The sequence below is a fragment of the Rhineura floridana genome, chromosome 5 (genome assembly GCF_030035675.1).
Source record: "Rhineura floridana isolate rRhiFlo1 chromosome 5, rRhiFlo1.hap2, whole genome shotgun sequence".
In the NCBI taxonomy this organism is placed as follows: domain Eukaryota; kingdom Metazoa; phylum Chordata; class Lepidosauria; order Squamata; family Rhineuridae; genus Rhineura; species Rhineura floridana.
Window position 1 is genome coordinate 92,568,786 of NC_084484.1, and position 15,991 is coordinate 92,584,776.

At 42.2% G+C, this 15,991-nt stretch overlaps 1 protein-coding gene across 2 annotated transcripts in view; it reads left to right on the forward strand.

Annotated features, from left to right (window-relative positions):
* The window catches only part of LOC133385117 (amine oxidase [flavin-containing] A-like), a 72,037-nt gene that overhangs the window by 17,408 nt on the left and 38,638 nt on the right, over nucleotides 1-15,991 (forward strand). For both annotated transcript variants that reach the window (XM_061627490.1, XM_061627491.1), the window contains exons 2-3: nucleotides 10,935-11,029; nucleotides 11,314-11,451. In XM_061627490.1, the coding sequence (XP_061483474.1) occupies nucleotides 10,935-11,029; nucleotides 11,314-11,451 (233 nt within the window). The remainder of the gene's footprint in view (nucleotides 1-10,934; nucleotides 11,030-11,313; nucleotides 11,452-15,991) is intronic.

The following is a 15,991-nucleotide window of genomic DNA, read 5'->3' on the forward strand; positions in this document are numbered from 1 at the left end:
AAATCACAGCAAAAGTACATCGTTATGGTGGAGCTTTAATGAAATAAAGATACATTGATAATTAGCTTTCCTTACCACTAACTGATGTGTACAGTGAATTAGAAAGTAGAAAAATAAGCACCCAAATAACTGCAAAGACCAAAAAGGGATATTTCTGCGCTTACTGAACATAAGAACATAAGAACATGAGAAGAGCCTGCTGGATCAGGCCAGTGGCCCATCTAGTCCAGCATCCTGTTCTCACAGTGGCCAACCAGGTGCCTGGGGGAAGCCCGCAAGCAGGACCCGAGTGCAAGAACACTCTCCCGTCCTGGGGCTTCCGGCAACTGGTTTTCACAAGCATGCTGCCTCTGACTAGGGTGGCAGAGCACAGCCATCATGGCTAGTAGCCATTGATAGCCCTGTCCTCCATGAATTTGTCTAATCTTCTTTTAAAGCCGTCCAAGCTGGTGGCCATTACTGCATCTTGTGGGAGCAAATTCCATAGTTTAACTATGCGCTGAGTAAAGAAGTACTTCCTTTTGTCTGTCCTGAATCTTCCAACATTCAGCTTCTTTGAATGTCCACGAGTTCTAGTATTATGAGAGAGGGAGAAGAACTTTTCTCTATCCACTTTCTCAATGCCATGCATAATTTTATACACTTCTATCATGTCTCCTCTGACCCGCCTTTTCTCTAAACTAAAAAGCCCCAAATGCTGCAACCTTTCCTCGTAAGGGAGTCGCTCCATCCCCTTGATCATTCTGGTTGCCCTCTTCTGAACCTTTTCCAACTCTATAATATCCTTTTTGAGATGAGGCGACCAGAACTGTACACAGTATTCCAAATGCGGCCGCACCATAGATTTATACAACGGCATTATGATATCGGCTGTTTTATTTTCAATACCTTTCCTAATTATTGCTAGCATGGAATTTGCCTTTTTCACAGCTGCCGCACACTGGGTCGACATTTTCATCGTGCTGTCCACTACAACCCCGAGGTCTCTCTCCTGGTCGGTCACCGCCAGTTCAGACCCCATGAGCGTATATGTGAAATTAAGATTTTTTGCTCCAATATGCATAATTTTACACTTGTTTATATTGAATTGCATTTGCCATTTTTCTGCCCATTCACTCAGTTTGGAGAGGTCTTTTTGGAGCTCTTCGCAATCCCTTTTTGTTTTAACAACCCTGAACAATTTAGTGTCATCAGCAAACTTGGCCACTTCACTGCTCACTCCTAATTCTAGGTCATTAATGAACAAGTTGAAAAGTACAGGTCCCAATACCGATCCTTGAGGGACTCCACTTTCTACAGCCCTCCATTGGGACAACTGTCCGTTTATTCCTACTCTCTGCTTTCTGCTTCTTAACCAATTTCTTATCCACAAGAGGACCTCTCCTCTTATTCCATGACTGCTAAGCTTCCTCAGAAGCCTTTGGTGAGGTACCTTGTCAAACGCTTTTTGAAAGTCTAAGTACACTATGTCCACTGGATCACCTCTATCTATATGCTTGTTGACACTCTCAAAGAATTCTAATAGGTTACTGAGACAGGACTTTCCCTTGCAGAAGCCATGCTGGCTCTGCTTCAGCAAGGCTTGTTCTTCTATGTGCTTAGTTAATCTAGCTTTAATCATACTTTCTACCAGTTTTCCAGGGACAGAAGTTAAGCTAACTGGCCTGTAATTTCCGGGATCCCCTCTGGATCCCTTTTTGAAGATTGGCGTTACATTTGCCACTTTCCAGTCCTCAGGCACGGAGGAGGACCCAAGGGACAAGTTACATATTTTAGTTAGCAGATCAGCAATTTCACCTTTGAGTTCTTTGAGAACTCTCGGGTGGATGCCATCCGGGCCCAGTGATTTGTCAGTTTTCATATTGTCCATTAAGCTTAGAACTTCCTCTCTCGTTACCACTATTTGTCTCAGTTCCTCAGAATCCCTTCCTGCAAATGTTAGTTCAGGTTCAGGGATCTGCCCTATATCTTCCACTGTGAAGACAGATGCAAAGAATTCATTTAGCTTCTCTGCAGTCTCCTTATCGTTCTTTAGTACACCTTTGACTCCCTTATCATCCAAGGGTCCAATTGTCTCCCTAGATGGTCTCCTGCTTTGAATGTATTTATAGAATTTTTTGTTGTTGGTTTTTATGTTCTTAGCAATGTGCTCCTCAAATTCTTTTTTAGCATCCCTTATTGTCTTCTTGCATTTCTTTTGCCAGAGTTTGTGTTCTTTTTTATTTTCTTCATTTGGACAAGACTTCCATTTTTTGAAGGAAGACTTTTTGCCTCTAAGAGCTTCCTTGACTTTGGTCGTTAACCATGCTGGCATCTCATCTCATATCTCATCTCAAGGTCTCCCTGAGCATTTTGATCAGGGGGACGATAGATCGTTCCCAGTATTAAGTCCCTCCTGGGGCACGGTATCACCACCCACAACGATTCTGTGGAGGAGTCTGCCTCTTTTGGGGTTTCGAGCTTGCTGGATTCAATGCCTTCTTTCACGTATAGAGCGACTCCGCCACCAATACGTCCTTCCCTGTCCTTCCGATATAGTTTATATCCAGGGATAACCGTATCCCACTGGTTTTCTCCATTCCACCAGGTCTCGGTTATGCTCACTATATCAATGCTCTTCTCTAAGACCAAGCACTCCAGTTCTCCCATCTTGGTTCGCAGGCTCCTAGCATTAGCGTACAGGCACTTGTAAGCAGTGTCTCTCTTCAAGTGTCTTTGGCACTTGTGGTTAGGCCTGTGGTAATTTTGCTCTTCTGAATTTATATCCTGTGCCCCTGCTCTCAGAATGCCTACTTCTAGGCCTACCCCTTTTAAAATTTCATCATTTCTTTGGTTTTTATCCCAGGGGGGAGGTTTATTCCAAACCGGACCTTCCTCAGCTCCTGTCGGGTTTCCCCCCTGAGTCAGTTTAAAAGCTGCTCTGCCACCTTTTTAATTTTAAGTGCCAGCAGTCTGGTTCCATTCTGGTTCAAGTGGAGCCCGTCCCTTTTGTACAGGCCCGGCTTGTCCCAAAATGTTCCCCAGTGCCTAACAAATCCAAACCCTTCCACCCGACACCATCGTCTCATCCACGCATTGAGACTGCGAAGCTGAGCCTGTCTGGCTGGTCCTGCGCGTGGAACCGGTAGCATTTCAGAGAAAGCCACCTTGGAGGTCCTGGCTTTCAGCATCCTACCTAGCAACCTAAATTTTGCTTCCAGGACCTCACGGCTGCATTTTCCCATGTCGTTGGTGCCAACGTGCACCACGACCACTGACTCCTTCCCAGCACTGTCTACCAAACTATCTAAACGACGGGCGATATCCGCAACCTTTGCACCAGGCAGGCAAAACACCTTGCGGTCTACACTCCCATCACACACCCCACTGTCTGTGTTCCTAATGATCGAATCACCCACTACAAGGATCCCTCCACCCCCTGGAGATATATCCTCAGCACGAGAGGATAGCTGCTCATCCCCCAAGGAATGGGTCCCTTCTAAGGGATCGTTTCCCTCTTCCTCAGCTGGATGCTCTCCTTCCCCAAGACCATCGTTGTCCATGATAGCAGGAGAGCTATCATCGTTGGAGTGGGACACAGCTATAACGTCCCTGAAGGCCTCCTCCACACACCTCTCTGCCTCTCTCAGCTTTTCCAGGTCCGCCACCTTGGCCTCAAGGAAATGAAGTCGTTCCCGGAGAGCCAGGAGCTCATTGCACCGAGAGCATACCCACGACTTCTGTCCAACAGGCAGATAGTCGTACATGCTGCAGGCGGTGCAAAACACTGGAAAGCCCCCACACCCCTGCTGGCTTCTTACCTGCATAGTTTTGTTTAAGGTTTATTACGTCAATGGGTTGGAGACTGCGGTTTAGTTGAGGTCAGTGTTAACTAGCAAAACAACTGCTATAATGGGCTGATAACTTTTTTTAATGCATCACGGTAACCATAGTCTCATGGAGGATGTTTGTGTTGCCACTGTAGCATAAACTCATATTTATGACTTCTTACTTTAGATGTGCATTACTTTAGCCATTTTTTATCGTGCTAATTGGCAAAGAATTGCACCGGAAAATCATGTAAAGGAATGAAATGAGACGTTTTCTGTATAAAAAAGTCACCTTCCTCCTTTTCTTTTTTCTTTTTAGAAAAAACTTTTTCATATGCATATTAAAATACATAGAATATATTTAATATTTAAATATTCAATTCAATATATATTAAAATAGCATATATATATTACCAATTACCAAGATAAAAATGGCTAAAGTAATTAAGTACTCGCTGGAATTATGTTGCCTGTCAAAATGAGTTTATAGCAGCCCACAGGGTAGGCAGGAAAGAGTAGAGAATCTTCTTAACCCTTACTCATTTCTCAAACCTCTCTCTGCAGTGAAGGATCAAGTCTGTAAAGACGTTTGGAGCAGCCACATTAAAAGGCAGGCAGGGCATTCCAGGCAGGGGGTTGCCAATCCTGCTTTGATATGAATATCTTTGTAGAGGATCCATGTCAAGCCTTAGCAACAGCACAATCCTAACCATATCTACTCGGAAGCAAGTCCTGTTGAGTTCTATGGGGCTTAGACTCTTAGTAAAGGTGCTTAGAATTGCAGCCTTCAGGGGTATCCCTCTTTACTCCTGAGTGCTCCCATCTAACTTGTCCACAACACTAGGCTCTCTTCTTCCTACAATGGCTTTGTGGTGACTGGCCTGGCCTGAGGCCACTTAAACCTTTCTTGCCAGAAGCAAGTAGGCTAAATTCTACCCTACCAGATGAGAAAGAATGATCCCGTCACTTCAGCTGGACTTGGGAACACCCTCATTTAGCTAAGATTTCTATTTTTATTTCTAGTCAGATAATTTTTTTGTTTGTTTGGGTGGTATCCTCCAAGCACTGGGGTTGATGCTTAATGTATCATGTTTAATGATATCACTAGGGCCCGCCCCTGAAAACTCAGGGTTTGGGATGCTTCTTACCTGGCAACCCTAATGGAAGTCCAAGGCTTACTATGGCTCAATTTGGCTTGTTTATTTTATTCTAAATGTGGCATATGAACATGGCCACTAACAGCCTGATCCCTTGTAATTAGGCATGTTGAAATCAACAGACTAAAGGACACCTACCTCTGCACAGATTCAGACTGAAATTACTATATAACCCACAAAACATAGCTTTTTGCCCAGGCTTTCCTGACCATTAAGGTTGGGTTTTTTTACCTTTGCACTTTTGCCGTTTTATTTTACTGTTTATGTTTCTGTGCTGCACTAATGATTTTATACCATGCTCTTATGTTATGTTTTAGTTTATATTAGGCAAAGATTAGATATGTTTTAATGTTAAACAGTCTAGAAATATGAAAAGAATTTTTCAAAATAAAATAAATAATAATGTATTTTTTATTTTTATATCGGTATTATGTTCTCATAACCCATAATGCCAAAACTGACATATATAACTTAATTTAACCCATGGCTTCTTTTGGATGGTGTTGCAGCATGCACACCATTTATGAAGAACTATTGAGCTTCCTTTCTGTTGACTTGCTCCTTGTTACATCTGTACAGGTGTTTAAATAAGTAAATAATTTTAGACTAATTCATAGTTGGGAAAAAATTGATACACACTAATTAATTAGTGTGAGGGATATTGCAACACCAGCCCAAGGTTCACATGGTTGTATTGTTGAGTAGATTCGAGCAGGATGCCTTGCCACTTGGAACACAGTTAACAAACAGTTTATGCATGTTGTTTAACGTAACATTAAGATAAAACCCTCAATGTACAATTTGTTTACACAAGAGAAGTCCATTTAATATGAATGGGATTGCTACAGAGCATACTATGGATTGCAGCCAAATTGAGTTGTCCTTTTTGCTTTTGCTTTTTGTACTTGGTTAAGAAACCCTTACTGTGTGTAAAATTATGTTATGAGACCTAGTGGCTTTTATAGATTTGCAAACGTTTTGTTTTTGACTTTTAGCTACAAAGAGAGTGCTATTCAGCAATTGTCTACTAAGCAGATATGTGGGACAGCTGTTAAAATTGGGTTCCAATCTTTACCCTGGTAGTAGTTTATCTTCCCTTTTTATCTTATTGGGTTGTAGCACAAATTGTATATATCCCTGTGCATCTGTGTTTGAATGTGATGGAACTGACGGGGCTTTTACTCTAGGTATGCCAGTACTAGTGCTGAATGTTGCAATAGTAGTTTAAGGTCTTCAGAATCAAAATGAGATACAGATTTTTTTTTCTTTTAGTAGCACCTTCAAGTAGGTGGAGCTTGAGTTGAGTTGCTATGGAAACACTTGGGCAAACCGTTCAAGTGGCTATGACTTATTTATCCTGACCAAACAATAAGCACACTATATACTATGCCAAGAGCTTGGAAACCAGTCAAATTTGTGTTTTGTGACATATTGGAAAACAGGCTTCGTTCTCTTCGGAAAGTGCTGAGAAGTATAATAAAGGAAGAAAGATTAACTAATAAGCAAAAAAATCATTGCAGTTTAAGAATGTACTTATAGCCAACAGATATTTCTATCAAACTTTTAAAAGCAGGGAAATTGGGCAGCTATAGTGAATGCACCAGGGGAACAGGAGACCTGACCTCCTCTCTAAGATATTGGACTGCCCTACAAATTTGTAAAAATGCAAACACGATTTGGTTGGTCTTTCACAGTCCAATCCACTTCATGAGTAGCTTGGAACAATTTGGTAACATGTGCCTTTGAGCATATGGTGAGAGGTGGCAACACTTGCCATCTCCAAAGATGGAGAATTACATTTTTGTATGTTTGTTGGTGTTCTTCTTACTTTGCTTGTTTCCTATGTTACTACTGTTTCTACAGGGAATCTAATCTAGAAAATTATATTTCTTTCATTTGTTATCCTAGAAATCTGTGTCAAATGTATTTTTCTCAATTTCAAAGCCTTTTTATTTGTCAGTGTCATATGATGGGGAAGACAGGCTTTTGTGTTTCAAACTGGAGGAAGTGGTTTGGACTGTGAAAGACCAACCCAAATTGTGTTTGCATTTTGACAAATTTGTAGGGCAGATCCCATGGGGGGAGGATGAAGAGGAGGGTGTGAGGGCTGGAGTGGGCAGGGGAGGAGGAAGGGAGAGGGGACAGGTGGAAGAAGGGAGAGGAGAGGAGAAGGAGGGGATGGGAAAGAGAGAGGGGAAGGAGGGGATGGGAAAGAGAGAGAGGAAAGAGGGGAAAGGCAGGTCTGATCATTTGCATGCTTATTGAGTTCAATGGGATTTACTCCTGTCCAATCATGCTTAGAATAGGTAAAACTCACCATGGAGGAGGGGTAGGAGACAGGAGAGGGAATGAGACAGGGAGGGGAGGGAGGGGGAGGGGATTAGAAGGGGATGGGAGGGAGGGGTGAAGGAAGGGTGAGGAAAAGGGCAAAAAGGAGGTGATAGGGAGGAGGGGAGGGGAGGGCAATTTCATCATTTGCATGATTTTTGAGTTGAGTAGGATTTACTACTGTACAATCATGCTTTGGATATGCTTGGGGAGGGGCAGGGAGTGAGAAGCAGAGTAAGGGGAGGGGAGAGGGAGGAGGAGGGGAGAGATTGGATGTGTGGGACTGGCAGAAGGAAAGCCCCTTTCCAAAAGGAAAACATTGTGAACAGTATCATTGTTTTTCAGGGGTTTCCCCACCTTTTTATTCTACAACAGGCACATGTAAACCATATTTAAACCAAAACTGTCACGGCCATATCCACATCAAACCTTTATTTCACTTTAGACAGTCACAGCTTTCTCCAAAGAATCCTGGGAAGTGTAGTTTGTGAAGGGTGTTGAGAGCTGCCAGGAGATGCCCTATTCCCCTCACAGACCTTCAGTCAGAGGGGCTGACTGTTACACTGGAGCTCTGTCAAGGGAATAGGAGTCTCCTCTCCAGCATCCTTCACAAACTACACTTTCCAGGATTCTTTGGGGAAAGCCATGACTGTGTAAAGTGAAATAAAGGTCTGGCATGGGTGTGGCCACCTGATTAGCCAAGCCAAACAGCTGGGAATCTGGCTTTTGGAACACTAGGAATTAGTTCTTACTGAGCATGCCCAACGGTACAATAGACTTCAGTGTTAAATTTCTTAAATTAATTAAATTCAGCCATGCATTTTTTAAACTTTTAAACTGCAGAAGATGAAGGTCAGAGTATGGGGCAAGGTTAGTAATAGGATTACAGGTATTCTGTGAACATGGCTGATTTTTAATTAATTTCACCAAATTCTGAGACCACTGACAGGAAAAAGTCCAAAAAGGGTCTGGATTTTCTCTTGTTTTACCCTTTGAACTCTCGATTCTCTCTGATTGTTGTGTATATCGCCATGAAAATGTAGAGGGTTGTTAAGCAAGCGTTTCTGAGTTCAGGACTATAAGTTTTGTAAGGTTTTGTTTTGAAATGTGCTTATGGGAAGCATCAGAATGGCATGGGGGTATTTTCAATTTAACATTGCGGAATGTGAAAAATCAATGCTGGCTATAGTATACAGCCACTCTTGTGGCTGTATAATTACCCCCAGGGTGGCTGACAATACTGGACAAACAGAGCCAGTGGGCATTGGTGGCCACTTGTAACTCCCTATGGGTCAATTGGTAGGGGCCGCAGCTTCACGTGGAGCCTGATGTCTGTAGCATTCAACCTAATTTTAAAGTTAATTTTGCCTCAGCCCCACTGCCTCACATTTTTCACCAGTTAGCTATGTGGCCAGACTCTACAAATGGCTGGGTTACCACATAGTTATGAGTTTTCAAGTAGCCTCCACAGCCACATTTATACACTTAGAACACTGAGAGAGAAGCAGTGTGGTATGCAAATGAATTTGGAAAGAAAACGGCAGGAGGGAAAGGATGAATTCTCACCTTCCTCTCCTTCTGATTACCAACTCCTGAATATGCTTTTTGTTTTAAAGAACTGCTGCGTCCATTTGCTTCTAATGTCAAGTTTGGCCCCGATTCATAGTTGGAGTGATGAACAGATAAAGCGTTCCCTTTTTTATTGTTTTGCTTTGAGCTGGTGAGACTCTGGAACAGAAAGAAGTAGATGTTATAAGCTTAAAAATCTAAAATGGCATGCCCGCCTTTCCTGTTTTGAACTCTGCGTTGTTGTAAGACTGCACTGCACTGAGGTCCTTTCCAGGTTTCTGATCCTAGGCCTGAAAAATAGATACAGCACTCCAGATGACTTTTCCCTCCTGCCTCTGTGTTAGCTGATAGCACAGCATGGCAATAATTGGATTATATTCTACCACCATAAGGAAGATTGGCAGTAAGCCTACTTCCTTCCTCAGATTGTTGGGAGCTCTGAGATATTTTGTGTTCTTAATAAATTTCCTACTCACTCATATGAGTGTTCCATATTCCTAGCCAATGTGCTACTAGTTAGCACACTGCATATCCAGCTATTTTTACTTTTAAGAAGGTTTTATCTAATCTACTTCCAGGGTGGCCACTTACACATCACTAAAAGAAGAGTATGTGCAAAATTGAGAAAGAGGACAAAAGAAGTCACAAATGTGCATAAAACACCTTTGCCAATATTTATATGTAGATGCACGTTTAAAAATATTTGTTAGAATTTACATTTCAACAGGAGGTGACTTTCCCACCCAAATCACACCAAATCAATTAATTTAATTTGTATCTTCACCCCCAGATCAAATAAAATAAATTTTTCAGTTAATTTGCACTCACCCTTAGATCAACTAAGGGAGGTGCAGGGAATGCTTATCAAATTTGCATATGATACAAAATTAAGAGAGATAGCTAATACCTTGCAAGACAGAAACAAAATTCAAAGGGATCTTGATAGGATGGAGCATTGGGCTGAAAACAACAGAATGAAATTCAACAGGGATAAGTGCAAAGTTCTATACCTAGGAAAAAGAAGCCAAATGCACAGTTATAAGAGGGGGATACTTGGCTCGCAGTACTACATGTGAGAAGGATCTTGGGATTGTTGTTGATCACAAGATGAATATGAGCCAACAGTGTGATGTGACTGCAAAAAAGGCAAATTCTATTTTAAGGCTAAATTAACAGAAGCATAGTTTCCAGATCACATGAAGTATTAGTTACCCTCTATTTGGCACTGGTTAGGCCTCATCTTGAGTACTGTGTCCAGTTCTGGACACCACACTTTAAAAAGGATGCAGACGAACTGGAACAGATTCAGAGGAGGGCAATGAGGATGATCAGGGGACTGCAAACAAAACCCTGTGAGGAAAGACTGAAAGAACTGGGCATGTTTAGCCGTGAGAAGAGAAGACTGAGGGGAAATATGATAGCACTCTTCAAGTACTTGAAAGGTTGCTGCACGGTGGAGGACCAGGATCTCTTCTCCATCGTCCCAGAGTGCAGGGAACGGAATAATCGGCTCAAGTTACAGGAAGCCAGATTTCAGCTGAACATCAGGAAAAACTTCCTAACTGTTAGAGCAGTACAACAGTGGAACCAATTACCTAGAGAGGTGGTGGGCTCTCCAACACTGGAGGCAGAGGCAACTGGGCAGGCATCTGTCGGGTATGCTTTATTTGGATTCCTGCATTGAGCAGGGTGTTGGACTGGATGGCCTTATAGGCTCCTTCCAACTCTATGATTTTATGAACTGTCTTCAGTTCCTAGCTAGTTCCTAGTGTGTCTCACTATGATGGAAGGTGTCGTTCCACCACCACTTCAGACTTGATGAGGATGTGTTTTTTTTGCCCTGACATGCATCACTCATGCAATTAAACTTCTCCCTCTTCTCTCCCTCCCTGGTGTCCTCCAAATCTGTTCTGGGGTTTCCCTAACCTTCTGGAGCAGATTGGGAGGAGGCGTTCCATTGTGCAAGCAGAAGTCTTATGCAAATGGAACAACCTTGTTGGATACAACCCAGTATTTTTTTAAATATTGAAGCAAATTATTGAAAATAAAAGGCTGTTTTATTTTGATTTAGGTCTGTCAGCAGCTAAGTTGTTGTCTGAATCTGGAGTTAATGTTGTGGTTTTAGAGGCTCGTGACAGAGTTGGGGGCCGGACTTTCACGATTAGGGTAAGTAGCTTTTTAAAAAAGCAGGCTATGACTATGTTTTGTGTAAGTGTTATAGCATAGGACATGCTGGAAGAAGGCGCTAATTGTGGAAAAGGTTCCACAATCATATGTATCGCTTAATACTATAAAATGTATAACTATACTTCTAAGAGTATATGTGTGAAATAGGCCTAATTCTGAGGAGGAGATTTATTTGCTTTTATGAAGCATAAGCACTTATGTGATCCTCTGGTGCAGGGCATCCATTAGCTCTTTTATTTCTGCTTTTTCCTCTCTTTTGACAGAACAAGCAAGTAAACTATGTAGATGTTGGTGGCGCCTACATAGGACCTACCCAGAACCGGATTCTGCGACTGGCTAAAGAACTTGGCATAGAAACATACAAAGTAAATATAGCTGAGAAAACTATCCTACATAAAAATGTAAGAATTAAAATTTCTACATCTACTTTGGCAGCACTGTACATAGGAAAACATTTGTTGATGTATTGTGATGTGAAGTGTATAGATGTCAAGTAGGGCTTTTCTGTTGATTTATTGACAGCTGAGTGAAAAGGGTTCTTGTGTATTTATTCTATGCTCATTGGTGGAAATATTTGGAGTAGGAGAAGTGTTTCTTTCTTCATTGGGATGAGGGTTAATTGTGTGTGGGATAGTTAATTTGAAGTGTTGCATGTACAGCCTCCATACACCACTAGCCAATACCCTACACGCCTCAAATTCAGAAGTGCCAGGTCCCTTTGTGATTGTCACAGCCACTTTCCCTTCTAAGATTCTATAACCTTCCAGGAGTATGAAGTGGGACTGTGTTAGCCACTGAGAAGAGCCTTCTCAGTGGCTGACTCACCTCCTTTCACTTTTATTGGCTCCAATCAAAAGGAAAGGACAAGGAAGCATGTTAAAAGACTCTTCTTAGTGACCAACGTATTCGCTTTTCCTTCTGATTGGCTCAGAGCATGCTAGAGACATAGGGACCCAGCCCCCCCCCAAAGTAAGTGGTCCAAGACCCCCTGAGACCCTGAACGACTACACCTAGGGTTGCCAGGTCAGAAGCATCCCAAACCTTGAGATTTCAGGGGTGGGCCCTAGTGATGTCACAGGGGCAGGCCCAAGTGATATCACAGGGGCAGGCCCGAGTGATGTCATTATGCATGATACATTAAGCATCAACCACAGTTGCTTGGAGTATTCAATTCAAACAAAAACATTTCTCTTATTGGAAATTAAGAAATCTTAACTAAAAGATGGAGCCTGGGTAGGGAACATTTAATCAAGCTTACTTGCTTCTGGCAAGAAGGGTTTAAGTGCCCTCAAGGAAAGGCCAGTCACCAGAAGGCCATTGTAGGAAGAAAGGAGCCTAGCGTCATGGAGGTATTAGATGTGAGCACAGAGAGTAAAGATGGATGCCCCTGAAGGCTGCAATTCTAAACACACTTACTAAACCCCATAGAACTCAACAGTACTTACTTCTGAGTAGATATACTTTGGATTGTGCTGTTGGTAAAGCTTGACTAGGGATCCTCTGCAAAGACATCCATACAAAGACATCCATATCCAAGCAGGGTTGGCAACCTCCTGCCTGGAATGCCCTGCCCCTACTTCTTAATATGGCTGCTCCAAACTTCTGTACATATTTGACCCTTCACTTCAGAAAGAGGTTTGAGAAATGAGTAAGAGTAAGAAGATTCTCTACCCTTTCCTGCCTACTCTGTGGGTTGCTATAAATGCACTTTGACAGCCAGCCCAATTCCAGTGAGTAATAATCGACAGAGAGAAAACACACATGGTTTGGTCTACCTTCACAGGCAGCAGCTTGGGAACAACAGCAGTTGAAGCCACACTTCCCAGTATGTGAATTTCCTTTTACCACTATTGTGGGCAAGAAACAAACCATTATGCAATCAACAAGGTGCATCATCAGTGGGTTTAAGGGGATTGAGCCGAGCACATGGAACCACTGTGGTTGCTTCTATGGATGTAAGGGAGTGAGGTTAAAGGTAAATGAAATGCAAATAGAAAAAGAAAAGACAGTGATGATTTCCTAAATGCAATACCATACCAACCACAACAAAATCCCTATGAATAAGGCAGAATACTCAGCATTCTACAACCAATCATGATTCCTAACCCAAAACTAAAAAATCCTGGCAGCCAGTCAGCCAAGGTCACAGAAATCCCCATGCAGCACAATCTGACCTGGGGGCTGCAGTTAGTGCAAAATGCTATGGCATGATTGCTGACATGTGTGAGACCCTTGTTGTTATGTGTCTTCAAGTCGATCATGACTTATGGCGACCCTATGAATCAGCAACTTCCAATAGCATCTGTTATAAATCACCCTGTTCAGATCTTGTAAGTTCAAGACTGTGGCTTCCTTTATGGAATCAATCCATCTCTTGTTTGGTCTTCCTCTTTTTCTACTCCCTTCTGTTTTTCCCAGCATTATTGTGATTCTTGTGAAGCGTGTCTTCTCATTATGTGTCTAAAGTATGATAACCTCAGTTTCATCATTTTATTTCTAGTGATAGTTCTGGTTTAATTTGTTCTAACACCCAATTATTTGTCTTTTTCATGGTCCATGGTATGCACAAAGCTCTCTTCCAACACCACATTTCAATGAGTTGATTTTTCTATTATCCAGTTTTTTCATTGTCCAACTTTTACATCCATACATAGGGATCGGGGATACCATGGTCTGAATGATCCTGACTTTAGTGTTCAGTGATACATCTTTGCATTTGAGGACCTTTTCTAGTTCTCTCACAGCTGCCCTCCCCAGTCCTAGCCTTCTTCTGATTTCTTGACTATTGTCTCCATTTTGGTTAATGACTGTGCCAAGGTATTGATAATCCTGACAAGTTCAGTGTCCTCATTGTCAACATTAAAGTTACATAAATCATTAACTGTTTTTGCTAATAATTTTATTGTTTTAATGCCTTCTCTAAACTGCTTTGAGGTTTTTTACAATAAAGTGGTATATAAATGTTGTAAATAAAATACATAAATAAATTTTGGAGTCACTGTGGCCCTTGGGTCTCTTTCCACTTTTAGGAACAAAGGAATCTGCCTTATATCGACTCAGGCCATTTGGTACCATCTAATTCAGTACTGATGACATGGACTAGCATTGGCTCTCCAGGATTCCAGGAAATAGTCTTTTCCAGAAATTGAATTTTGGATCTTTGCATGCAAAGCATGTGCCCTATCACTGAGTTACAGCCCTTCACCCGTTTAAAAAAAGTATATTTTAAAATTGTTCTTTTCAATTCACTAATGAATGCACACCATACCTAGGGCAGATCCACACCATTCATTTAAAGCACATTCAATACACATTTGGAGCACATGAATCACACCACAGAATCATGGGAACTGTAGTTTGTTAAGGGTGGTGAGAACTATAACTGTGAGCGGGAAACTACACTTCCGAAGAGTCTTCAGGGGAAGTCATGTGCTTTAAATGAAGAAATATTTATATAAGCATGACCGTCAAATGTGTTTATTATTTACACAACCTGTAAAGATATTTGTAGTGTAATCCTGTGTTTGTTTACTCAGAAGCAAGTCCCAATGTATCCAATGGGGCTTACTCAAACAAGGAAGCATGCACAGAACTGCAATCTTGAGTGATAAGAAACTTCACTCACTTATCCCAAAATTCAGAATCATGCCACTTTAAGCTGTTTTGCAACTGTTTATACTTGTTTTTATAGTTATTGGATTTTAAAGGGATTTATATCTTCTTGTTTATTTATTTATTTATTTATTTATTTATTTATTTTATTTTATTTATATACCGCCCTAAGCCAAAAAGGCTCTCTGGGCGGTGTACATAAAAGATAAAACAAGCAAAATATATAAATACAGTAAATATAACAGAATCAAAAATCAAAACAACAAACAACAAAAACCAAGCAACATCAAAATATAACAATAATAAGATACTGTTTAAAATACACGATAAAAACAATTATTAAGATACATTTTAAAATGCCTGGGAGTATAAAAAGGTTTTCACCTGGCGCCGAAAAGATAGCAGCGTTGGCGCCAGGCGTACCTCATCGGGGAGACTATTCCACAATTCGGGGGCCACCACCGAGAAGGCCCTAGTTCTGGTCACCACCCTCTGAGCTTCTCGATGGGATGGCACTCGGAGGAGGGCCTTAGATGTCGAGCGCAGTGTACGGGTAGGTTCGTATTGGGAGAGGCGTTCCACCAGGTATTGCAGTCCCATGCCGTGTAGGGCTTTATAGGTCAAAACCAGCACTTTGAATTTAGCCCGGAAACAAATAGGAAGCCAGTGCAGACGGGCCAGAACGGGTGTTATATGAGCGGACCTTCTGGTCCGCATCAGTAGTCTGGCCGCTGCATTCTGGACTAGCTGTAGTTTCCGAACTATCTTCAAGGGCAGCCCAACGTAGAGCGCATTGCAGTAGTCCAACCTAGAAGTTACCAAAGCGTGAACAACTGAGGTGAGGTCATCACTGTCCAGATAGGGACGTAGCTGGGCTACCAGTCGAAGATGATAAAAAGCGTTCTGTGCCACCGAGGCAACCTGGGCCTCGAGAGACAAGGAAGGATCAAAAAGAACTCCCAAGCTACGAACCTGTTCCTTCAAGGGGAGTGTAACCCCATCAAGAACAGGATGAACATCCTCCATCTGGGCAGTGAAGGCACTCACCAACAGCGTCTCGGTCTTGTCTGGATTGAGCTTCAGTTTGTTAGCCCCCATCCAGTCCATTATCGCGGTCAGGCAATGGTTTAGCACGTTAACAGCCTCACCTGAAGAGGATGAAAAGGAGAAATAGAGTTGCGTGTCATCAGCATACTGATGACAACGCACCCCAAAACTCCTGATGACCGCACCCAGCGGCTGCATGTAGATGTTGAAAAGCATGGGGGACAGTACCGATCCCTGCAGGACTCCACAATGGAGAGTCCAGGGTGTCGAGCAGTGTTCCCC